Source organism: Notamacropus eugenii, chromosome 4, assembly GCF_028372415.1.
Source record: "Notamacropus eugenii isolate mMacEug1 chromosome 4, mMacEug1.pri_v2, whole genome shotgun sequence".
Lineage (NCBI taxonomy): Eukaryota > Metazoa > Chordata > Mammalia > Diprotodontia > Macropodidae > Notamacropus > Notamacropus eugenii.
The window spans coordinates 294,567,137-294,594,931 of NC_092875.1; the positions used below are offsets into that span (position 1 = coordinate 294,567,137).

Sequence of the window (27,795 nt, forward strand, 5' to 3'; positions counted from 1 at the left end):
ATCTGATGTTTGCACACCTACTGCAGCAATCAGTGACAAAACTGTTAGTCCTTACGGAGTTACAATGTTAATTAAATGGCTGACTAGAGCAGATGGTGAAAGTATTTGGATATCCACAATTAAAGTAAAACAAGAGATTTTTTTTAAAAAATTAAAATTTATTAGAAGATTCTCTCTTACATAATTGTGTTCTCAGAATCACCGTTCATTCACAATTCACAATTCTGCTATGCTAAATATTTACCTTTTATGTAAAAAGATATACAGCATTTAAAAATATGACAAGGACAAATGCTATCTTAAGCTCACTTGTTTTCTTTCTTAAAAACAAAAATAAGCATGCTCATTTTTTTTTCCTTATGACTATCTATTTTGCGAAATAGCACTAATCCACTTGGATATTTTGGTTTTGGAACAAACTTTTGGTTAGAGGTAGGGAGTGCAGCAAAGTATATGTAAGACATATAGGCAATTCACTTTTTAATAAAGTTTGAAAAACAAAAATCTATACTTACAAAACAAATAAATTAGGGAATAATTATTCATATTATAAAAATAAATGTTTAAAAAGGTTTTGCTTAACAATTTCTTTAAATATGTCTACTCAAGAGAATTTCTTTGCTTATAAATTTGGTAATCAAAGGAAAACTTAACACTGAAGTATTAGTCACCATTACATCAATTGAAAATTATGATCAAGTAACTCTAAAATCATTTCAGTGTAGCACAGAAGTTTTTTAACCTGAGATCTGTAAACTGGGTTTTGGTTTTGGTTTTATTCCACATTGTGATAACTATATTGAAATATAATTGATTTTATTTTATAAACTTAAAAAAGCATTCTGAGAAGGACTGGCTTCACCATAATGCTAAAGCTAAAGGGGTCTATGACACACAAAAAAGGTTAAGAATCTCTGATGCAGAAGGTGGTTTTGCATCCAGGTTTTGAAAGAAGAGAGATTCCATGAGAAAGAAGTGAAGAGGAAGCATGCTCTAGGTATGGGGAACAGCCAGCTCAAAGGTAAACAGAGAAGATAAAGAGTCATGTATGAGGAACACAAAGAAGATGACGTGGGCAGGGTGAGAGAGTGCAGAGAGAGTCAGGAAAGACAGGTCAAGGGCAAACTGTGAAGGGCTTTAAAAGGCAAACAAAGGAGCTTATATTTTATCCTAAAACCAATAGGGAGCCACCGAAGTTTTAATAAGTAGGGGAAAGCTGATAAAAGTATGACAGAATTTGTTGAATAGGAGAGAGTTTACCAAACAAAAAGTATTTGAATATAAGTACAAACAAACTTTTAAACCCCATATTGTACTTTTTAATATCATTCCAGAAATCAAATACATATATTAGGAATAATGAATAATATGTTTATATTGAAAGACAGCAGGGCATAGTGAATAAAGGCTCAACTTTAAAGCTAGGAAGACCTGAATTCAAGTATTGCCTCTGATAAATGCTGGACATATGACACTGAAGTTAAATCCCTTAACTTCTAAGTGCTCTAGGCAACTTGATTTTTTTTTTAATAATTTAATCATTATATTTCAATATAACTGGTTTCCTTGATAATCATATATATTTGATTTTATATATTTAAAAACATTATTTTGACTAGAGTCCATTGGCTTCAGAAGTCTGTCAAAGAGGTGCATGACACAAACAAGGTTAAGAATCCCTGCCAACTAAATGTGCAGAACAGTGAATACATTTTGAGGGCCTAGCTAACATGAGAATTTGTTATGGTTTAACATGCATATTTGCTACAAAGGTTTTGTTTCTCTTTAATTTCACTGGGAGAGAAGAAAAAGAAGAAATAAATTCCTGATAATTGGGGAGAAGGAAGGATAGGATTTAATGGGGTTTTTTTATTCCCATCTAAAACTTGTAATATAATATCAAAGGTGCCAACTTGTACCATTATGGCACTGGAAGAGAGAACTTCCTCCCCAAGAAGTTCTTATACTAATGAAATCCCAGGGCTAGGCCCCTATACATATACTACTAACATATAAACATACACATACATATATACATGTGTATACATATGTGTCTATGTACATATGTATTCATATATGTAAATAAAAACCATATGTGTATATATGATTTCCCCTTGAAATCATCTCATAGAAAGGGTGTACCAGAAGCCTGTTTACATGGGGCAGGAGGGAGAGGAGATATTTTTACCTATCTTAAAAATTTTTAGCATAAAAGTTTAGCCAAATACAGGAGTTTGGTCTTTTGTGCAGTACTTCATATCCCAAGGTTTCTTGCAACTGTGAACTTGATGGCATGACACAAAGGTAAAAAAATATATACATACCCATTATACCAAAACATACCCTTTCATTGCCATTAAAACTCTAGATGATGATTTTGTGCACTTAAGCCAAGAAAGAATCATAAGATTCTTGTGTGAACTTTCTTAAGTGAAGTGAACATAACCATGGATTTGGAGCTGAAGGGATCTCAGAGCAGTCAACTTATTTTACAAATGAGGAAACTGAGGTCCACAATGCCTCATGAATTAATGCTTCTAAGAGTGAGGCTTAACAGGAAAAAATGGATGGAAAAAATGGGGGAAAAGGCAAAATCTATAAATGCAAGAACAAAATAGAAATTGATTCAAAGAGCTCAAAATTAGTACTTCAAAAGCTTAAACATCATGAGAATCACAAAATAGATAAATAAGGAATAAATAAAGAACATGAACCAGAGAATAAAATTTATAGGAAGGGAAAGGAATTAATGCAGAGAACCAAGCAAAGAAATTAGATAACTAAATAAATAAAAGAAAGAAGAATAAATTAATAATTTAGGCAACAACTCAATACTAGGGACAGGATTGACAAATCAGAAAGAAGTCTAAGGGTGGAGAGGAAAATTTGTGGGAACAGGGTTGCATCAAACCAATTTAAAGAAAACTACTCTTAGGAGAAAAGTATTGGATTAAAAACCCTCCCTGGATCACTGCTTTGTCATGGTGGAGGACCTTAAGTAGCTCAATGAAACTATACAGGGTTATCCAAGACAGACATGTCACAGTGGGGGCAATGAACTAAAGAAGGAAATAGCAAACCTCTCTAGTATATTTGTCAATAAAACTCCATGAACAATATTAAAATTATAAAAAAAAAAGGACACGAAGACTTCACATACGAAGGTGTCCAATATGCTACTAGGGAAAAGTGGAGAACAACTACAATTAGCTTCTGTACTAATTAAGTGACTGAAGCAAAGCCAAAAGGACACTCAGTTGCAGATGCATCTGGTTACAAAAGAAAAGTCTAAAAGGTCAATATTGCATAGGAACCTGGAATGTAAGTTCTATGAACCAAGGTAAGCTAGATGTGGTCAAACAGGAGATAGAAAGATTAAACATTGACATCTTGGATGTCAGTGAGCTTAAATGGATGGGATTAGGTGAAATGAACTACTGTTCCATAAGAAATGGTGAGCAGGTGGATTTCAGAAAAACCTGGAAAGACTTTCATGAACTGATGCTGAGTGAAGTGAGCAGAACCAGAACATTGCACACAATATAGCAACACTGTGCAATGATCAGCTATGACAGGCTTAGCTCTTCTCAGCAATACAATGTTCTCAGACAATTCCAAAAGACTCATAATGGAAAATATTATCCACATCCAGAAAAAAAAAACTATGGAATCTGAATGCAGATTGAAGCATACTATTTTTACTTTTTTGTTTTTTCTTTCTCATGATTTTTCCCTTTTGCTCTGATTCTCCTCTCACAACATGACTAATGTGAAAATATGTTTAATGATTACACATGTATAAGATATATCATATTGCTTGCTATCTTAGGAAGGGGATAGGAAAGGAAAGGAGGGACAAAAATTTGGGACTCAAAATATTATAAAAAGTCAATGTTGAAAACTATCTTTACATGTAAATGGAAAAAATAAAATACTATTTACAAAAAAAAAAAAGAAAAAGAAAGTTAAAGATATCAAGGTAAAGTTTCATGCAAAAATAAGTGTGATAAAAGACCAAAGCAGCAGGAATTTAACAGAAGCAGAAGAGAATAAGAGGTGGCAAAAATATACAAAAGATCTATACAAGGAAGATCTTAATATCACAGATAACCAGTAAAGTGTTGTTACTGATCTAGAGCAGGACATCCTAGAGAATGAAGTCAAGTGTGACTACTTCTTAAAGAGGCCTATTCATTCAATGGACGTTAAATCCCTCTAAGTGAGTACCTGAAAAGGCCAGTCTAAAAAGGCCAAACTCTCCCATTGCATCCTGGGCCATCTCCAGTCAACCTGATGAATATCTATCTGGTCACTGGACCCAGGTGGCTCAGGAAGAGAAAGTGAGGTTGGTGATCTTGCACAGCTCTCCCTCACTCAAAACAAAGTCAAGTACAAGTCATATCATCATTTCTCTGATGTCATGGTCTACTTTGAAAACGAAGGACAAACACAGACAGACACACAGGAAACAATGCTAACAATAAGGGTAATAGAGGTGACCGAATCCATCTGAGCTATTTAAAATCCTAAAAGATGATGCAGTTAAAAGTTCTGCCCTCAATATGCCAGCAAATTTGGAAAATACAACAGTGGCCACTAGAGTGCCTATCCTAAAGAAGGGCAATGCCAAAGAATATTTAAATTAACAAACAATTACACTCTTTTCATACGCTAGCAAGGTAATGCTTAAGATCCTACAAGCTAGGTTCCAACAATATGTGAACCAAGAATTATCAGAAGAGCAGACTAGTTCTCAAAGAGGAAGAGTAACTAAAGACAAAATTGTCAATATTTGCTGAATTATGAAGTTGGGAGTTTCAGAAAAACATCTACTTCTGCTTCTTTGACTACAACAAAGTCTTTGTGTGGATCACAACAAAATGTGGCAGGTTCTCCAAGAGATGGGAATATCATATCATCTTATTTGTCTCCTGAGAATCTGTATTTGGCTCGAGAAGCAACAATTAGAACCTAATATGGAACAACTGATTGGTTTAAGATTGGAAAAGGAATATGACAAAGTTGTATACTGTCATCGTATTTATTAAACTTAGATGCAGAGTACATCATGCTAAATGTCAGCCTGGATAAATCAAAAGCTGGAATTAAGGTTGCTGGGAGAAATATCAACAATCTCAGATATGCAGATGATAGTACTCTGATAGCAGAAACTGAAGAGGAATTCACCCTCTTGTTGAGGGTGAAAAGAGGAGAGTGTAAAGGTTGTTCTTAACACCAAAAAATTAATATCTTGGCAACTGGCCCCATCACTTACTGGCAAATACAGGGAGAAGAAATGGAAGCAGTGTCAGATTTTATATTTTGGGGTTTAAAGATCACTTCAGATGGGGACCACAATCATGAAATTAAAAGATGCTTGCTTCTTGGAAGGAAAGCTATGGCAAATCTGGATAGCATATTAAAAAGCAGAGGCATCACCTTGCTGACAAAGGTCCATATAGTCAAAGCTATGGCTTTTCCAGTGGCAATGTATGGCTGTAAGAGTGGGACAATAAGGAAAGATGAGCACCATAGAATCAACACTCTCAAATCGTGGTGCTGGAGAACTTCTGAGCATCCCTTGGAGAGCAAGGAAGTCAAATTAGTCAACACTTAAAGAAATTAATTCAAATTATTCATTGGAAGGTCAAATGCTGAAGTTGAAGCTTAAATACTTTGGCAACATAATGAGAAGACAGTTGGGAAAGACTGAAGGCAAAAGGAAAATGGAATGGCGGATAAGATTGATAGACCATATCATGGAAACAACAAATATGAACTTGGACAGACTTTCAGAGATGATGGAGGACAGGGTCATAAGGAGTTGGACATAACTGAAGGACTGAACAACAATGACATTGACTTAAAAGAGAAAGGTGATTTTTTTAAAAAAATTAAGAAAAGACCAATACTAGCAACACAAATGTAGGAAAACATAAACATAATTCTCATAACTTTAAATGTGTATAGACTAAACAATATAATAAAATGACAGAGAGTGGCAGAATGGATAAAGAAACAAAATTCCAAGGAGTAATCAGAAGTAAACACTTTTGGGGAGGGACAAGGTCAAAAGAATAGAATAAATGAGGGGCAGGATAGGACGGAGGGAAATATAGTTAGTCTTTCACAACATGACTACCATGAAAGTCTCCTGCAAAACTACACATGTACAGCCTACATTGAATTGCCTCCCTTCTCAGTGGGGATGGGGGGGGGGGAAGAAGGGAGAGAAGTGGGAATTCAAAGTATTCGGAATGAATGTTGGGAATTGTTTTTGCATACAACTGGGAAATAAGAAGTACAAGTAATGGGATACAGAAATCAATCTTGCCCTACAAGAAAAGAGAGGAGAAGGATAAGGGAAAGGAGGAGTGTGAAAGAAGGGAGGGCATATTGAGGGAAGGGGTAATCAGAGTGCAAGGCATCATGGGGGAGGGGGAGGGGAGAGATGGGGAGAAAATTTCGAACTCAAAATTTTGTGGAAATGAATGTTGAAAACTAAAAATAAATAAAGAAACAAAAAAAAAAGAAAGGGATGTGCACACACATACACATAATGTATGTATATATGTGTGTGGGTATGTATTATATGTGTATATATGCATGCATGTGCATATAGCTATATGTGTATTGTACACACACACACACACACACACACATACACACATACTCCAACACTTCTCCCTTTCCATTTCTCCACACTCATAGTCATTACCCTGGTACAGACTCTCATCATCTCATGAATGGACTATTGAAAAGCCTGGTTGATTTTCCTGGCTCAAGTCTCTTCCTACTCCAATTCATATGTGTGTACACATATGTGTATGCATGTATATGTGTATGTGTATGTATATATGTGTGTGTATGTAAAAGACTTGGCAACAGATTGGGGGTGGGTAATGTGACTAAAGAATCAACCTTAGGTTGTGAATCTGGGTGCCTGGGAGCATGGTGTTGTCCTCAGCAGTAAGGCGAAAGTTGGATAAAGATAATGAGAAAGATAATGAGTCCTCTTTAGGACATGTTGAACTTGAGATGCCTACAGGATATCCAGTTTGAGATGTTCCAAAAGACAATTGATGATGTAATACTGGAGCTTAGGAGAGCATCTAGGACTAGATATATAGATCTGAGAATCATCTGTACAGAGATGATATTTGAACCCATGAACTCCTTTAAGCCTCTCTCTTTTTCAATCTGTCTTCCACACAGCTTCCAAAATGGTTTTCCTTCAAGCACAGATGTGACCTTTATCATTCCCCTATTCAATAAACTCTGTTCAATCCCTTATTGCTCCTAAGAGAAAATATATACTATTTTCGTTAGCTATAGAAGTGTTTCACAACTTGTAGTTGTGGTTGTAGCCCCCCCAAACTGTCTTTTGTGCATCAGTGAATATTACTTTCCCTTCTCAGTCTGTCATCTAGTCAAACTGATCCCAGACACAGCCCTCCATTTCTTATCTGGTGCACTGGCCATTCTCCAGTGCATTCCCACCTCAACTCCACTTCGCAGGATTTCTCATTTCCTTCAAGACCCTGAGCTTTTCCCGACCCTTCTCCACTGCTTGTGTCCTCTTTCCCTAACTACCTTGTGCTTCGTTGTATTTATTCTTTGTATATTCATTTTGCATCTATTTATAAATGTACTTGCCTACCTCATTGGAATGTAAACTCCTTTTGAGTAGGGGTACTTTTATTCTGTGTTTGTATCACCAGTACCTAGCAAAGTACCTGACATATAGGTGCTTAATAAATTCTTGTTGATAGATTGAAAAGAAAAGAAACAAAATTCCACAATCTGTTGCTTACCAGAAATACATTTAAAAAACAAGGCATACACAGAATCAAGTCAAGAGACTGGAACAATATTTATCCACAGTAGGTAGATTCAAAAAAAAAAACTAAGAATTATAGTCATCCCATTAAACAAAACAAAACTAAAAATTCATAATATCAAAAATAAACAAAGAAATATCACAATTAAAGGAATCAGAAACAATAAAGGAACACCAAGATCAAATATATATATGTGTATCAAATAGCATATGATCTAAATTCATAAAGAAAAATTAATTAAATTACAGAAAAGTATATATTAACACAGCAATAATAGGAAACTTTTATCTTCTTCTCTCAAAGCTGGAAAAAAATCTAACATAAAGCTTTAAAAAGGGGGAGGAGGGGAGGAGTCAAGATGGTGGAGTAGAAAGATACGCATATGCTAGCTCCAAACCCACAGCCCATAAAATACCTGTAAAGAAGAACTCCCAACAAATTCTGGAGCAGCAGAAGCTACACAACAATGGAGTGGAGGAGATTTCTGTTCCAGAGAGCCCTGAAAAACCAACACCAAAGGTCTGTTGCCCAGACCCGGAGGAGAGCCCAGCCCTGCCTTGGCCGTGAGGCACCAAGAGGAGCAGATCCCAGCAGGCTTCAGGGACGGAATCTCCAGCAGCAGCGCAGATCCCTCCATCCACAGGTGCCAAAGGTCAGTGAGAGGGTCTTTTTGCCAAGAGGGGAGTGGGGTGCCCCCTTGGAAGGCAGCAGCGGAGGCAGCAGCAGACAGGGGCTGCCAAAGCAGGCAGGAGCCCAGATCCATTGTTGAAGCTCTCCTCTTAAACCCCCTGAGGGAACTAAGCCCCATGAGGCGGCCCTGCCCTGACCTGAGCACCTGAACTTAATCTCACACTGAATAGCAGCCCTGCCCCACCGAAAGCCTTGAGGCTGGGAAGCAGCATTTGAATCTCAGACCCCAAGCACTAGCTGGTAGGATCTGGAGGTGAGATGGGTGTGGAGAGGAAACTCAGAAGTCAAGTAACTGGCTGGGAAAATGCCCAGAAAAGGGGAAAAAAAATAAGACTATAGAAGGTCACTTTCTTGGGGAACAGGTGTCTCCCTCCATCCCTTTGGAGGAGGAAGAACAAGGCATGCTGCCAGAGGAAGTCAAGGGCCCTCCCTCCAAATGGGACTTAAACTTGGCTCAGGAAATAGAAGACCTTAAAAAACAAGTTAGCAGCTTACTAAAGGAGAACCAAAAAAACGCTGAGGAAAATAGCACCTTTAAAAAGAGGCTAACTCAATTGGAAAAAGAGGTCCAAAAGGCCAATGAAGAGAAGGAGGTTTTAAAAAGCGGAATTAGCCAAATGGAGGAGAAGGTTCAAAAGCTCACTGAACAAAATAATTCGTTGAAAGAGAGAATTGAGTCCAGGGAAAAGAATGACTATGAGTTAAACCAAGAAGTTAGTAAACAAAACCAAAAATTAAAAAAAATAAAAGATGATGTGAAAGAACTCATTGGAAAAACAGCTGACCTGGAAAATAGATCCAGGAGAAATAATTTAAAAATTGTTGGGCTACCTGAAAGCCATGATCAAAAAAAGAACCTAGACATTATCTTCCATGAAATTATCAAGGAAAACTGCCCTGATGTTCTAGAATCAGAGGGCAAAATGGATATTGAAAGAATTCATCAATCACCTCCTGAAAGAAACCAGAACAGAGAAACTGCTAGGAATATTGTGGCCAAATTTCAGAGTTCCCAGATGAAGAAGAAAATACTGCAAGCAGCTAGAAAGAAACAATTTGAGTACTGCGGAAATACAATCAGGATAACACAGGATCTGGCAGCTTCAACATTAAAGGATCTAAGGGCTTGGAGTGGGATATTTCAGAAGTCAAAGGAACTGGGATTGAAGCCAAGAATCACCTACCCAGCATATGTGAATATAACACTTCAAGGAAAAAAATGGACATTCAGTAATAGAGACAAATTTGAAGATTTTATGTTGAGGAAAAGAACAGATCTGTATTTAAAAATTTGACTTCCCAAGACAAGAATCAAGAGAAGCATGAAAAGGTAAACAAAAAAGAAAAATCATAAAAGACTCTCTAAAGCTGCTACTCATGAACATTACTACATGGAAAGAAAATATTTTTAACTCTTGAATCTTTTCTCAGTATTTGGGTAGTTGGAGAGATTGTACACACACACACACACACATACACATAGATAGATAGAAAGTACAGGGTATGTTATATCAGAAGAGATGATATCCATGTACACACACACAAAAAATAAAATAAAATAAAACAAAATAAAATAAAAATTAAGGGGTGAAGGAGGAAAATTCCAGGAAGAGAAAGGGAGGAATGGAATGGGGTAGGCTATAACTCATAAAAGAGACAAGAAAAATCTTATTCAATGGAGGAGATAAGGGAGGGGGGAGGGGGGCAATAAAGCTACTCTCCCCACATGTGGCTGAAGGAAGGAATAACATGCTCACTAAATTTGATAGGAAAATTTATATCACACTACAGGAAAGTAGGAGAGGAGGCAACAAGTGGAGTGAAGAGAATGTTAGAAGGGAGGGCAAATGGGAGAAGGGAGTCACTAGAAATAAACACTTTTGAGAAGAGACAAGGTCAATTGTAGGGGGGAAAAATAAGGGGGATAGGGTAAGTCAGAGGGCAATATAATTAGTATTACACAACATGATTACTATGCAAGTCTTTTGCAAAACAACACATGTTTAGTCTGTATTGAAATGCTTCCCTTCTTAGTAGGGAGGGAGAGAAGTTGGAATTCAAAGCAGTAGAAACGAATGTTGAGAATTTTTACTGCTTATAATCGGGAAATAAGAATTACAGGGATAGGGGTATGGAAATTTATCTTGCCCTGCAAGAAAAGAAGGAAGATGGGGATAGGACAGGGGTGGGGTGTGATGGAGGGGAGGGTACGTTGAGGGAAGGAGCAACCAGAATGCAAGGTATTAGGAAGTGGGGGGAGGGGGGTGATGGGGAGAAAAATTGGTCATGTTACAAAGTGAGGTAAAAGCAATTAGTATTAAAACAATAGACTGAATTAATTACTGAGAATAAATCAATGACATCTTTAGTTTGGAGAAAAGAATTTCAGTCTAAGTTTCCAAGAGGAAAGTAACCTCTGATAAAATTTGGCATTGATGGGAAAGTCAAGGTTTTAATGGTAAATTTGATTTTATGATTGCCATTTAATCAGAACTAAAACATGTATAGAAAGTCATGTAAGCCACTTAAGACTTGACTAAAAGATGTTCCTTAGCCAAAGTGAAACTATAATCATATCTGAAACCTGGTTTAGATGATGTGGGACTACTAAGTGACTGTTCTTCTGAGTCTAACTCCAGGCATGGGAAGCAAGAAAGGCGATCTGAGCCTCCAATCCATGATGCCAGTAAGCTGATGAGATGCTGGTATGAACTGCATAGGTGATCTCAAGGGAAGGGTGGGAGAGCAGCTGTTCAGCATGGGCTGAGGTGGGATTCTCCTGACTCAATTTCCCCAATGACACCTGGCAGACTTTAAGCCTGACTGAATACAAGTGGACAATCTACTCCTGCCTGGAATTGACATGAAGTTGGGGAGATATTGTTTCCCTGCAATGTCCCCACTCTTGGTGGCAATTTCCTATAGTCAAAAGGTTTGCAAGCTTAATACCAGATCTATTCAATTATAGATTATGGGTAGAGGAACATCCAAGGCTGCCTAAAATTAAGCTATTAGGCATAGAACTTTAGACCAACAACATTAAGTTAGGGTCTTTTTATTCTTAGTAATACTGAGGAGACAATTAGATCAAGAGATTGTGAAGTTAGCAACATCAATATTATCTGTGTCTCAGTTGGCTTATGTTTAAAAAAAAACAAATTTTTTTTTGTTGTCCATATTGTAAATGCTTTAAAAAGATGTATCACTTGACCAAAAGTTCGAATTGCTTTACGTTATAAACTGTGTTAAAAATAAATTAATTAATTAAAACTATAAAATAAAAATAAATAAAAATAAAAAGGGAGAGGAGACAGAACTAAATAAATAAACTATTAGAGAATTTAGGGTTAAAATGGAATTATGGAATCTTCCAATTGGGATAAATAAAAGAATATACATATTTCTCATCACCATATGGCATTTCTATAAAACTTAGGCCAAGCATTGGGGCAAAGATAAAAATACAAATAAGTAAAATGTAGAAATGCTAAGCCAAGAACATCCTTTACAGATACACAATAAAAGCAGTTATCGACTCAGGAAGCACAAGCAAATATCACAAACCTACAACGAGATTTAATAATGAAATATTAAATAACAAGTAGGTCAAAAAACAAAGTAATTCTATTTGAATAGAAATAATAGCTATAAGAATAATGATAAGCACAAGACAACATACCATAATTTCTGGGATGAATCTATATCAGTCCTCAGAGGGAAAAACATCCTTAAAAACTTCACATTAACAAAATAGAAGAGAGGACTAATGAACTGAACATGCAATTTAAAAAATTAGTGAGGCAACAAATAAGCCCAAATAAGAAAATCTTGTAAATGGACACCAAAAATACTAAAAAACTGATAAATTTAACTGATAAAACTGATAAGCTTAAAAAATAAAACTTTGACCCTCTTGATTAAAAAGGAGGAAAATCTAAATGCATCCTCCACTGGTTCCCAAAGCACAGGTTTGACCACCCACTACCCTGCTAAATAAATTCCAGTGACTCCTTATTACTTCTTGAATCAATTTGTTAAGGGTCTACTGCGTGCTACCACTTGAGATATAAGTACAAAGAGTAAAGCAATCTTTACTCCCAAGGACCTTACATTCTAACACAAGTTTCTTCATTTACTATTTAAAACCCTTCAGAACCTGGCTCCCCACTACCTTTATAGTTTTCTTATACATTGCCTCCCTCCCAGGATGGTACAGTCAAGCCAAACTAGCTTTCTGTTATTCAGACACAGAATTCCATCCCCCCTCTCAATGGCCTTGCACTTCCTCCTCACCTTTAACTCTTATAAGCCTTTTGTTGTTTTCAGTGAGTCATTTTTCCATCATGTCCAACTCTTCATGACCCCATTTTGGGATATCTGTGACAAAGATTATGGAGTGGTTTGCCAATTTCTTCTCCAGCTCACTTTACAGATGAAGAAACTCAGGCAAACAAGGTTAAGTGACTTGTCCAGGGTCACACAGCTAGTAAGTATCTGGGGCAGGATTTTAACTCACCAATATGAGTCTACCTGACTCCAGGCCTGGCAATCTATCCACTGGACCACCTGCCAGCCCTTATAAGCCCTAGTTTCCTTCAAAACTAGGCCCAAAGACAATCTCCCACAGGAGCCTTTCCTGATCCTTCCCATTTCTAATGCCTTTTTTAGTGAATGTATTTGGTATATCCTTATACATGTACGTGTTATATATGTTGTCTCCCTCTATAGAATGTGACCTCCTTGAAAGCAAGGACTGTTTCATTTTTGTCTAGTACAGAGCCTGGTTCATAGCAGGTGCTTAATAAAAATTTGTTAATTAACTGTTTCACAAGCTGATTCCAATCTAGATGGTATCTATACTAATTTCATATTATTCCCTCTCACATACTTTATATTCCAGCCTCACTGTTGATCCCTATACACAATATTCAATCTCTATATAGGTCAGGGGTGGGGAACCTGAGGTCCCAAGGCCACATGTGGCACTCTAGGTTCCTAAGTGCAGTCCTTTGACTGAATCCAAACTTCACAAAACAAAATCTGTGTTGACTTAAATCGGTTTTACAACCTCATCTTTCTGACTATCTCCTCTGAAGATGTTCAAAAGTGCCAAACACCCAGAAATCCCCAGAATCCCTGGAGATATTTCAAGGAGATTTGAAAACTCCATGGTTTGCCACCTAAAACCATATGATCCTAAGGTACATCACAAAATCTGAGGTATCTTCAAGTCCTGAGAAGTGTAGGTAAGGTACAAACAGGGGCTTCTGGTTAAATCTCCAAAACCACCAGAATCTCCCCCAACTTTCACCAGATTCTGCCCAGAACCAGTCAACTTCAGAACAAGCCACCACCCCTGTCCACGATTCTGGCTCCCACATAATTTGTCCTCCCCGGTTGCAGTGTAAGTTTCTTGAGGGAATAAAACTGTCTTGTTTGCCTGAATTTGTTTCCTTAGTTCTAGTACAGTGCCCAGAACATGGAAAATTCTCAATACTGCTTTTTTTACTCTTTCGTTCATTCATTTGGAAACTCTTAGAGTAGGGCATGGTCTTTTGATTGAATCCAAGTTTTACAGAACAAATCCTTTTATTAAGGTGATTTGTTCTGTGAAGTTTGGATTCAGTCAAAGGGCCACACTTGAGGACCTAGAGGGCCACATGTGGCCTCAAGGTTACAGGTTCCCCACCCCTGTCCTGGAGCATACTAGATCTTTCAGAGTGACCTAAACCAAGGAAAGGGATATTTAGTACTGTTTTACAACTGACTAATACATTCATATATGCACTATGTTTATTTATACATGTATCTCCTTACAAGATTGCAAGCTACATGAGGATAAGTGTCTTATCTAAATTTATGCCTATTCCAGTTTCTACCATAACGCTTTGCACAGGAGGCACTTTGTGTTTGCATGCTTTAATTTCATTCTACTTGGCCTATTATTAATTATTTTTGTAAGTCAGCAGAATAATATTAAGAGAAAAAAAGTTTTCCATCCTTTCTTGGATATAAGCTCCTTCAGAGCAGAAGTTACTTTATTCTTTCTGTATCCTTGAATACACTATCAAAAAGCCTTGTAGATAACTTACATTTAACAAATATTCATTGAACTTAATTGGATCCAACAGATTAATCCCAGGAGGTCTCAAAACTGATTTAATGTTTTAACATGGATTTTGATGCCATGGTCCACTTCTGCAAATAGAGAAGGAAATGTTCTTTTGATATGCATTATCTTTTGAAAGACTTTTTCTACTTATAAGCCTAGATATAGAACCAGTTTCAATAATTCAGCTAAAAGAATTTGTTTAATGTTAAGAAGAGGGTCAGGAAGAGAGGCATGGGGATGGGGTAAAATAAAGAGAACTTCTAAGGATCATGGCACTGAGATCCTCAGGCCTGAAGAGGCAAATCCTTAAGCTAGATAAGAAAGAGGGCTTGTAAAAACAGAAAGTAAAGTTTTTCTCATCTAGGAGTCATGGGGATTAAAGGAAGTAACTTCTCCTAATCTAAAGTTGGGCACATATTAAGACCTTAGCCTACAAGGGCCAGGGTCTCCCACTGAATCCTGGGTCATCTCCAGTTGTTCTGATGAATGTCTGGCCACTGGACCCAGATGGCTCTGGAGGAGAAAGTGAGACTGGTGATCTTGCACAAGCCCTCCCTCACTCAAATCAAAGTCAACTCCAAGTCATGTCATCATTTCCCTAATGTCATGGCCCTCTTCTAGAAAAAATGACAAACACAACAAAAGTTTGAGACAGTAATAATTTTGATATGGTTGAATTTGACTAAGTGAAACTAGACTGAACTGACTTCCTGACTTTTAGTTAATTCTCTATCAGCTAAATGTTACATTTTGTGCCATATTAATGTGTTTTATTGCTCTTCTTTGTTGTGTTTTAAATTCTATAGTTTTTAGGAATAGATATTATTTGAAGGGAACTGCAAAAACTGCAACTCTTAAAGAGCACACTTCACTAACCATCAGAGATACTAAAGCAGCTGTTGGTTTGGGGAGCACAACTGTTTCAAGGATCATTCAATCAAAACGAAACAGGATCAGACACTAAAGCACAGAGGAAGGTGTAGCCAAAATGAAAAAAGAACTGACAAGGTATTGCTACAACACAGCAGAATTAATTCTCAGAAAACAAAGCACTTCAGAGGGACCTGGCAGCCAGATTCCTCAGCCGTGTAGCATAAATGGCTGGAAATTGAAATACACCATAAAGACTGCCTGATTTCAATCCCATTCAAAATTTACAGGCTATCTATTTAAAGCAACACTTGAAAAAAATGAATTGGTAGAGGTAAACTTAGTAAAATTGGTAAAGTTGAGCCAACACACAGTTGGCAACAGTGGAGCAGAAAAGGTGTGGGCAGCTTTCAGAGATTTTTTGTGCAGCACTGCATTTGTTCATCTGAGTCAGAATACTCGCAAACACCAAGACTGGGTTTGATGAAAATCATGGGGAGATTCAGAAGCTGTTAAACAAAAAATGAGAACTCCACAGGACATACCAGCAGGATAGTGCACCCACCTCTAAGAAGGCAGCATTTAAGTCCATCAAAAGCAAAGTACAAGCAAAGTTCAGAGAGATGCAGGATTCTTGGCTCAGTAAGAAGGCAGATGATATTCAGTTTTATGCTGATAGTAAAATTCAAAGGGCTTTTATGATTCTCTGAAAGCTATTTATGGACCAGAAACCTATGGTGCATCACAACTACTCAGTGCTGATGGATCCACATTGATTAATGATAAGGACATGATCCTAGAGAGATGGGCTAAGCACTTCCATAGTGTTCTCAACAGACCATCATTGATCAATGCTGAGGCCACTGACCGTTTACCTCATGTTGAAGTCAATCTCTCCTTAGCTGAACTACCAGCTGAAGAAGAGGCTTTGAGGGCCATTAGGTTCCTTTCATGTGGCAAAGCACCTGGTACTGATTCTGTTCCAGCTGAGAGTTACAAAGTAGGGTGGCCATTGCTCACACAAAAGCTGACTGAAATTTTCCAGGTTATATGGCAAGAGGAGATTATCCCCCAGGAATTCAAGAAGGTGAGAGGTAATGAGGGCCTAGAGAAAGGTGGTTGTGTTGTGAGTAGAGAGAAAGGGTCTGATGTGATAGATGCTGGGGTGGTAAAACTGACAAGATTTAGCAATTGGTTGACCGTAGGGTGTGGAGAAGGATGACTCCTAGGTTGTAAACCTTATTGACTAGAAGAGTAGTGCTACCTTCAAGAGTAACTGGGAATTTAGACAGGGGTAGGTTTTGGAGGAAAGAGAATGATTTTATTTTGGATATGTTTGAAGAGAAAAGGAGTTCTGTTAATAAACTTAGACAGAAATGTGAATTAGATCAAGTCCTATATCAACACCAGATTTGGGTCGTCTGCCTCTGCCTCTACTCCTGAAACTTCCAAAGGAGCTCTGTATCAACCCCAGATCCACATGACCCACTTGTGGCCTCCATATTTGCCCCCAAGCCTTCCCAAGGAGCTCGGTGACTTGCCCATCTATATCCCAGGGCCTTCTTGAATGTTCCATTCTAGATGAAACTTGCCACTAATTGCTCTTGCTGCATGTCTGGGCTTCCTCAGACTATATCTTCTTTTGTTCCTGCTTGTAGTGAGCAGGGTCTCTGGGGCTTCATAAGATTCATCATTTCACATACCATAAAGCAGAACAAAAGAGGGTGGGCCTTCAACAAACTAGTATTTGCTTTCTTCAACAGACTTCTCTCTAATCAGTGACAATCTGACTAAACTCATTTTTCAATGGTTAACACAAGTCTCTCTCTATCATACTCTCAAAACCCCAGTGATTATGAACTCCTAGCTATTATTGTACACACTCTGTTCTCCAACACCAACAGCCATGCTCCCTTATTCCCATCCTCCTCAACTCTACCCACCAAACATCCAAATTCCTCCATGACACATTGTGATCCTTCAGCTGCTAGTGACCTCTCTACTAATATTACTTTTATTTATTTCACATATAATCTGTATGTTCTTACACAGGTTCATATCGTCTCCCCTCATAGAATGTAAGCTTCTTCTAGGCAGAGACTATTTGTTTCATATTTATCTCTAAATTCCCAGTGTCTGTCATAGTGCCAGGCACACAGTAGGTACTTAAAAATCCTTGCTAATTGGCTAATTAATTGGTCAGATTTTTTGGAAGGATAGATCAAGAAGGCAGTTGAAAATATGGGGTTAGAGCTGTGGAGAGAGGCTAGAGGCAGAGATATAAAATTCTCAGTCATCAATATAGATATAGTTTTTGAAGCCATGAAGGATAATTAGGTAGCCAAGAGAGAGTACAGAAAGGTAAGAAAAGGAAAAGTGCAGAACCTTGAGGTGTCCACATTTAATGAGTGGATAGAGCATAAGGAGCCAATAAGAGACAAGGAAGAAATTCTCAGAGATAGCCAGAGAATACTCTTACAAAATCAAAGAAATACAATCCAACAAGTATTTGCACTTACTATAAATATGATGCTAGGTAACAGGGATACAAACACTCAAGGAGTTTATATTCCACTGGGTAGATACAACATAAAAGCAGATAAATATATATATGTGTGTGTGTGTATGTGTGTGTGTATACAGATATATATAAACACACACATATATGCATACATACATATATATACATATGTATATATATATATATATATATTATATATATATATATATATGTACAACTATATGTAACCATTGGAGAAAAATGAAAATGACACTGGGGAAGATAGGGAGAATAGAACAAGCATTTGTTTAGGCACCTGTGTATCAGGCACTGTGCTAAGCACTTTATAAATATTACTTTACAACAACCCTGTGAGATAGGTGCTATTGTATTTGGCTCAAAAGCCCTCCCATCCCCTCCCCCCAAAATAGGTCAAGGAAATGGTAATTTTTTAATACAGAGCTCATTAGTAACCTTTGTCAATCAATTAATTGTTCAGTCATTTCAATTGTGTCCATCTCTTGATGATCCCTTTTGGGGGGTTTTTGGCAAAGACATTGGAGTAGTTTGCCATTTCCTTCTCCAACTCATTTTACAGAAGAGGAAACTGAGGCAAAGAGGGTCAAGTGACTTATTTAGGATCACATAGCTAGTAAGTTTTTGAGGTCACGTTTGAACTCAGGTCTTTCTGACTCCAGACCTGACACTCTATGCATTGTGCCACCTAGCTACCCAATCAATCTATTAACAAGTATTTATTAAATATCTATTATGAGTCAGACACAATGCGAGGCACTGAGGCAATAAAGACAAAAATGAAAGTCTCTACCATTAAGGAGGAAGGCACTTACATTCTACTGGAGGAATCAACACGTATATAAATAAATATATGCTAAATTAATGTAAGGCTATGGGGGGGGCACTAAAAGCTACAAGGACAAGGAAAGGCCTCAAGAGCAGGAATTCTTCACTTGTGGATCATGATTTGTTTGGTTTTTTAATATATATTTCAATAACTATTTCAATATAACTAGGTATTTGTAAACCTATTTAATTCACCTTATGCATGTAAATATATTATTTTGAGGAGTTCATAAGCTTCTCCAGACTCCCAAAGTGGACCCGGACACAAAAATGGTTAAGAACTTTTGTCTTTAGAGAGAGCTATTTCAGTAGAGCAGGTATTGCAGAAGCCATCCTGAGAGGGATTGATAAGTGTTGGTGAGGAAGTAGCTGTTAACAAATGTATAGTACTCTATATAGAGAGCAATTAGGTTCATAGACCTCAAAGGAAACATAGAGGTCACGTTGCAAAACGCTCTCACCAAGATCAGGAAACTTGAGGCCCAGAGACAATTCAGTAATACATAGGTAGTGGGTAACACAGTACTCTGACTCCACATCTAGCATTTATTCCACTGCACCATGCTGCCTATTGCAATGGATAATGGATAACAGAAATAACTGAAGTGATGGCAAGCTCAAGAGAAGGTTTTCTAAGGATGATATAAAGGTGAATATAGCAATAGCCAGCAGAGAAGGGCAGGTTAAAGGTACATAAGTGGGAATTACTGATTACAATCTCATCTGCCTGGAAAAAGACAGGAGGGCTTAGTAAAGGTGCAGTCAGCTCTCAATAATATAAATGTTTCTTGCCTTGAATTAGTCCAGTTCCTACTATGGATGAGACCCTGTATAAGGACTAGGGATCAATACAAAGGCAAAAATGGAACAATCACTACCCTTAAGGAGTTTATATTCTACCACAAGAATATAATACATACACAAATAAATAAATATGAGGTCACTCTAAGAGATAGAATACACCAGCAACTAGGGAAAAGATAGCAGCTCACATGATGGCAGAGGTAAAATTAGCACTGAGCCTTGAAGTATGCATAAGGATTCTGAGATGCAGAGATGAAAAGAGAGTTTATCTCAAGCTCCGAAGGCAGTTGTTGCTAATGGTCAACTTTGGGGAACAGCTAGTCATCCAGGTTGGTTTAAACATAAAGTACATAAAGGACAAGGGGCAGCTAGGTGGTGCAGTGGATAGAGCACCAGTGCAGGAGTCAGGAGGACCTGAGTTCAAATCTCATCTCAGACAGTTGACACTCACTAGCTGTGTGACCTTGGGCAAGTCACTTAACCCCAACTGCCTCATCCTGGGTCATGTCCAGTCATCTTGATGAATATCAGGTCACTGGATTCAGATGGCTCTGGAGGAGAAGTGAGCCTGGTGACCTGGACAGCCCTCACTCACTCAAAACAAAGTCAAGTGCAAGTCATATCATTATTTCTCTGATGGTATGATCTTCTTCAGCAATGAGGGATGAACACACACATAAAGGGCAGTAATATAAAATAAGTTTGGAAGGGAACAATGGGGCCAGGTAATGGTGGATCTTGAAGACCAGGCTTAAGAGAACATAAACTATTTGGGGAAAAAAATGGGAAGTCATTGAAGGTTTTGAAGAGGGGAGTGACATGGTCAGATCTATGACTTTAAAAAAAAAATTCTGGGCAGATATGTGGAGGACAGATTGGAAAAAAAAGGAGACCAGAGACCAAAAGACCAATTTGAAGACTAACAATAATCTAAGCTACAGATGTTCAGGCCTTAAATGAGGGCTGTGTCAGTGTCTGCAGAGCAAAGTGTGAAATGCATGAGTTGCTGTGGAAGTAGAATTTAGAGGTCTTAGCAATTGATGAAATATCATAATGAAAAGACTCAGCACAAAACAGGATTAAAAAAACTTTAAAATAGACCTGGAACTTATGAAACATGACAAGTCAATGCTATAGGAAAGAAGAACAAAGGCCACTTCTTCCTCTGAGATTGGAGGAAGGAAAACAAGAAGGAAAAGATAGACAAGGACATTAATGAGCTGAAAGGAGACAAGGAAGGAGAGAATTTGAAGTTTATGACAGATGACGTCAATTTTCTCAGTAAAAGAAGTAATGAAATAATAAAAAGGCACACAGCAAAAAGGAAGAGAAGCAAGAGGACAATATTATCTCCCAAATGGATAACCAATTTACAGATAACTGAATTAACTGAAATATATTTCCATGCAGCATTGTAATGAAATCCATTCTTCCCTCATTTAAAGTTCATCATTTCCTCTTACATTGTTATATTTCAACTACTTATCAATCATTCAGTAATTTTTTTTAATGTAATGGATGTGCAAGACACCATGTGGGACATTTATATTCAGATCTAAAATGGTAGGTAACCAAAATAGATTCAGAACACAACATGATCAAAATTGTTAAAAATAGATCAGAGACTGTAGGAGCTAGACAAGCCAATGCTTCAGCAAAGCACAGCCATCCAATCAGCTGTCAAAGAGAACTGCTTCAGGTCCAATAGGGCTAGTTCCTAAAATTCCATAACTGATTTTTACACCTTCATATATGTATACACTCATAAATCCTCTAATAAGGAAAAAAATCAGGACAAAGAAGGCAGAATAGAAGTACATTTGGAAAGTAATCAGAGGGTTCCCTTACAAGTAGTTTGCAGAGTAGCTAGTCCTTCTCATTCTTTCTTTCCCATCACTTCTTATCCTTGCCTTCTCAACTTAACAATAAGCATGTATTAACTACCTACTGTGTGCAGAGTACTGTATCAGGAACAAAGGGAAGTACAAAGTTAAGATAAAACAGAGCCTCTGACCTCATGAAGCTTAGAGTCTAGAGGGGTAATAAAAAATATAGATATATAGAGAGAGAGATCATTATAATACAATATACATGAGTATAGTAGAAAGTATAAAATCAGGTGGTACAAGATATGTAAGGTTATTACTGACAAGAGATCAGAGAAGGACGCTTTTGATATTGTCTTTTAAAGAATGACTAAAGATTTAACTGACTAAGAGGAGGAGAAAATTAATTATTTCCAGGCAAAAGAAATAAAATGAGCCAAGTGACAGAGACAGGATGTGCTTAAGGGACAGGACACTGTCTAATTCTAATGAAATAAAGAATATTTGAGAGGAAATAATAAGAGATAAAACTAGAAAAGGAGAATTCAAGTGTTCCATTATGGAAGACCTTCAATACTAGGCAAAGAAAGGCAAATGCAGGCAAGAGCAATCACTGAAGATGTCAGAGAAGGTGAGGCACATGATCAGCTCTATGCACAAAAACTATCAATGGGGAGATAGCAGTAAATCTATTTTTTTTATTTTCCTAGAAGTACAATAGGTAAAGTGGACCTGAGCAAGAAAAAAAAGGGAAATAGAAAAGGGAATTTTTTTTTTTAGCATGATATTCTAGAAATCTCAATGAATAAGTTTATGAGTAGACCCTCCACCAATCTGAAACACATTGTCAGAAGTACATGGTAAAATCCTATCATGCCAACCAAGAATAAAAGACTACCATAGAGGGAAAGTTGATTTCTGCTGCAAGCATGGGTCAGCTTGTGTGGCACGGCTGTCAGAAAGTCATGGGGAATAGGAGAGAGGATGCTGAGGAGGCACATTAGGAGCTAGCAAGAAGCTAGTTGTTTGTTCATTGAACTGTTACCACATTTGGGTTCTTACGTGTCCAAGAACAGGATTCAGCAAACTATGGACTTCAGGCAAAATGTTGTCAGGCTGTTTTTGTATGGCCCAAAAGATAAGAATGGTTTTTACATTTTTTAATAAACCAGAATTTGCCAATACTTCTCCTAGGCTCTGGAGATGGCAGAAATCACCTTATATGTTGCACATAATTCCTATTGGAAAGGTTGTGAGGTCACAGGGATAAGGGAAAATGTCTAATCTGCCAACTTGCTCACATGACTCAGAATCATGAGACAAATGTCAACACAGACCAAAAAGATCCATTTTTAAATGTATGTAATCTACACTTTCTGAAAGTAAAACAGTCCCCTATTTCTGAGTTGCTAAGAATACATGCACGGTAAACCTATATCAAATAAGAATGAACTTTAAAATCACAATTTAAACAAAATCCATGTTAATATCATCTAAGTTTAGAATTTTTGTTGTAAAACAGATTGTTGGATAAGGGTATTTTATGATATCTCTTTGGGAAGAAAATATTCTTTCCATTGAAGGTTATACAGTATTTCATCAAACATCCTGTTCTCGTTCTCTTCCATTTTGACTGTGTAAAGGGTCCATTTAAGTTCTAGAACCTAGAACTCAACTCCATTGAGTTCTAGAACCTCTCTATGAGAATAACTCCTAAATCTCTATCTCCAATCTTTTTTTTTAATCTTTTTTTTTTTACTAAAACTTATATACATAATAAGAAAAGACAAAGAAACGTATTTCTATCTCCAATCTTGATTATTCTCCAAAACAACCTGCTGGAAATTTCCATTTACAGGTCATCTCCCTCAAACTGAACATGTCTCAATATGCACGTATTTTCTTTCCTATAATTCTAGCTTTCCTTCCTAACCTTCCCTTATCTCTATAAACAGTATAATCATTCTGCCAGTCAGTCGATAAATATGTATTAAGTGCCTACTATGTACCAGGCACTCTGCTATGCCTCAGAAGTACAAAGAAAGGTAAAGGATAGTTCCTACTCTTAAGAAACTCACAAGGGAAGACAATGCATAAAAAGAAGCAGAAAGGTGAGGAAAGGGAGGTTGGGGGGCGATGAAATCCTACTGCCAACTGGAAATTTGTGAGATGTCTGCCTGCCCTGGATGCTTCCTTAAATAAAAGATCTGAGAGGAGCTCTGTGATACCCATTCTCCACTTGCTCAAGTCCTAGAGGGGAGGAGTCTAAGGGACAGAGTTGCTAAGGATGATTCTCAGAGTTGATATGATTGTGCAAGAAAACAAATTTTGGGAGACAATGGAGAAGTCTAATGAAGTCTAACCAGGCGGAAAGTGATGAGGTATTTGTGTGGGCCCCCAGCTTTAAAAAATTCCAGTTCTCTGATGTCCAGATTCCACTTTCTCGGACCAGAGGAAGGGAGGGGTCCAAAGGGCATGGGATACTAAGGAAGTATGAATTTCAGAGTTGATCTGATCCTTCAGGCAGATGAGTCTGTAGAGAAATTGAGAAGTCCAATGAAGGAATCAGGTGGGAAGTGAATCACTTTAGACTTAAACCCTGGAAATCATATGATAGCAGTAGTTCTCAAAGCGTGGTTCAGGGATCCCTCAGAACCCTGGAGACCCTTTCCAGAGGGTCCACTGAGTCAAAGCTATTTTTGTAACAATATTAATACATTTTAATTTCTAATGTGGTAAATGTCATTATAAATAAAAGCTCTACAGATGGTAGGGGATAGGAAGGGTGATAAGTCTTCATTAATTTTTAAGAGTGTCAAGGGGTCCTGAAACCAAAAAATCTGAGACTCATTGTATTACCAAGTCAGAGTGATAGAAAGTCTGTCAGTCAATTAATATTTATTAAGTGCCTACTATGTGCCAAGCACTCACATGGGATACAAATCCAAATAAAAATAAAGGCAGTCCCCTGCCCTCAAATAGCTTACAATCTTATATGGAAAGACAACACACAAATGGAAGCTTAACAAGGAGTTAGGGAAGAGAGATTTTTGAGAAGGAATTGCAAAAATTCATCTAGTCCAGTCTCCTGTATATAATATGGCTATTTTCACCCCTTTTTAGAAAGGGCCTGAAGCCCTGAGAAGTTAGGTCATTCAACCAAAGTACATAGTTATTAAAGGGTAGAAAATGGATCAGAAGAACAAAATACAATGCTTTTTCTACTCTACTATTTTATCCTCTCATGTCTCCCCCAATACCCTATCAGCTACCAAGTCCTCTTGATATATTTTTGACATTTCTTTACTACCTAGTTTTGAACTTTTCTTCCCAGTGCACCAATCCAATATATGAACTGATCATCCCACACTAAGGTTATTGCAATTACCTTCTAACTCAGGTCTCTTCATCTCTCAACAACTCCAAACACTTCTGCATAATGCTGTAGATCAGTAATCTAAAATCAGCACTTTCAATGTGTCTTATCTTTTACCCAGAAACCTACAATGTCTTCCCATTACCTACAAACAGTATGAATTCCATGTTCTTATATGCCATCCTATGCACTCCAAAATCTGACCCCAACCTCATTCTCCAAATTGACTTGCCTTTGCTGCTTTCCATGAATTCCAACCATTACTCCAGGCCGATTGATCTACTCACTTACCCGCAAACACACTATGTTAGAGTGATGGTTGGCATTATAGTATAATATAAATCAAAAGACAAGTTATAGCTCAGAATCTGCCACCATCAGAACACCCCAGTACTGCAACCCTAACCTAATTTAATGAATAGGGCATTTGACTTGGAGGCTTCTCACTATCTACAGCCTGTCCACTTTTTTTTCCCTAAAATCTTTCAAACTTCCCTATTACTATAAAGGGCACCATTATGCCCCCAGTCACCTAAATTCCAAACTTCAGTGTCATCCTCAATTTCTCACCCCTCATATCAAATCTGTTGCCAAGGCCTATCAATTTTACCTTCGTAGTATTTCTTGCATATATCTCCTTCTCTTCTCCAGCCCTGCCACCAAACTGGTGTAGACTCTCATCACCTCACTCCTGGGTATTTCAATAGGCTACTGGATAGTATCTCTGCTTCAGGTCTCTTCCCATTCCAATATATTCTCCACCTAGCTATCAACTGGTCTGACCACATCAGGGCAGGTATATAATAACCTCTCCCTTAATCTCTTCCTTCATTCAACAAATTCCAGTGGCTTCCTATCACCTCCAAGATCAAAATATAAAATCTTCTGCTTAGTCTTCAAAATTCTTCATAACCTGCCTTCCTTCCATTTCCAGTTCTCTTATATGATGCCCTCCCTGCCACCATCCCCACCATATACACAAAGTAATGCTGGCTTCATTGCTGTTCCCCCAACTCTGGAACACTCTTTCTCCTCATCTCTACCTCCAGGCTTCTCTGACTTCCTTCACATCCCAGCTCAAATTCCACATTCTACAGGAAGCCTTTCTTATTCTTGCACTTTTATCTCTGTTCATTATTTCCAATTTATCCCCACGTATCCGTTTGCACAGTTATTTGCATGTCATCTCCCCCATTATTAGCTTGTGAGCCTCTTAAGAGGCTTTCACCTTTACCTTTCTTTGTATCCCCAAGTCTGTATCCACCAAGTGCTTGGCACGTAGCAGGTACTTATAAATGTTTACTGACTGACTGATTTTATGCCCTATGACTTAACACATGTCATTCTCCCAAACGAATGTCCTCTGTATTTATTAAGGTCCCATTCTCTCTCAAAGGCACAGGGTAAATACCACCTCTTTTGTAAAGCCTTCCTTAACCACTAGAGGCTACCTCTCCCTGCTCTGAATTCAGTCTATACTACTCACTAGGCAGTTTAACATAATGCTTTCTATTTCTTAATCTCTTTGGGGCTCAGTTTCCTTATTAGTGAATGAGGAAGCTGTACTAGAAGCCTTCTAAGTTCCTTTCCAGTTCTAAATCTCTCATCCTATGGTATGCTTTGTGTTGCTGTTTTATATTGTTATTTAGTTCTCAATTCGTTCTTAACTTCAGTATGTGCCTTGTGTCCCCAGCCAGGAGGAAGAGGAAGGACAAGGACAAGAAGAAAATAAAGCTTCAGTGGCTTTTATGGCTACAAGCCATCTAGGTGGCATAGTGAATATTGGGCCAGGCCTGGAGTCAAGAATACTCATCTTCCTGAGTTCAAATCTAGCCTCAGACACTTACCAGCTGTGTGACCATGGCCAAGCTATTTAAACTTATTTGCCTCAGTTCCTCATTTGTAAAAGGAGCTCGAGGAGGAAATGGCAAAACCATTCCAGTATTTTTACCAAGAAAACCCCAAATAGGGTCATAAAGAGTTGGACACAACTGAAAAGCAGCTAACAACAACTGAAACCTCTACAGCTGATTGTGTGGAGACTTAGTGGCATCCTGAGGTCAAAGCTCCATGGGAAGAACACATTGAAAACAATTAATGGCTACAGAACACGAGTCATATGCAATATTAACAAAGGACAAGGTCAGTCACACTAAGAAAGTATAGGAAGTTTAACACTTTCTCACCAAAAAAAAGAGAGAGAGAGAGAGAGAAAGAACTGATATTCTAAAAGAAAAAAAAGCAAATAAAAAAAGTATACAAATAAACAAATAAAAAACCTATAGAAATACTTTTGGAACAAGATGTCACTTCACTAACCAATAATAAAGGGTGAAAATAGGTATATACCAGTGAATTTGATAAATGTAACCAAAAGTGCTTAAAGATCTAAAAAGAGAATCAAAAGATCCTCTATGGATAACACCCACAAGAACTCAGTCAAATACAGGCAAAGAAATAAACAAGTGGCTAAGTAATATGAATTTATTTATAAAATCTGGGAGTTTATGATGGCAATTAAGAACCAGAAAATACAGAAGGGTTATTCCTAGAAAGCACACACACACACACACACACACACACACACACACACACACACACACACACACACACACACACACACACACATACACACACACACTCCACAGAGAATTTGGTGTAGAAATACATTAAACTCAAAAGAGATTAAGAGAGGGCTCTATGTGAATGGCCTCAATTTTTTTTAGTTCCAAATGGATCCAAGACCTAGATATAAAATATCATATATAAACAAACAAGAAGAACAGGGAAAGAAAGAGATACCTAACTATGGACAGTGGAGAATGGCAAAGCATTATGTTAAACTGCCTAGTGAGTAGTATAGACTGAATTCAGAGCAGGGAGAGGTAGCCTCTAGTGGTTAAGGAAGGCTT

General features: G+C 37.6%; 1 protein-coding gene across 9 annotated transcripts in view; it reads right to left on the bottom strand.

Annotated features, from left to right (window-relative positions):
• The window catches only part of STAU2 (staufen double-stranded RNA binding protein 2), a 452,577-nt gene that overhangs the window by 407,045 nt on the left and 17,737 nt on the right, over nucleotides 1-27,795 (bottom strand). Inside the window, exon 1 of one of the 9 annotated variants that reach the window (XM_072604881.1) lies at nucleotides 25,494-25,825. The exons of 4 other annotated variants lie outside the window; for them this stretch is intronic. In XM_072604881.1, coding sequence (XP_072460982.1) covers nucleotides 25,494-25,564 — 71 coding nt within the window. In that variant the 5' untranslated portion in view covers nucleotides 25,565-25,825. Of the gene's footprint in view, nucleotides 1-14,623; nucleotides 14,801-25,493; nucleotides 25,826-27,795 lie in introns of those variants that run through there. 4 more of the 9 variants (XM_072604877.1, XM_072604883.1, XM_072604878.1 and 1 more) reach the window with 4 other exon arrangements.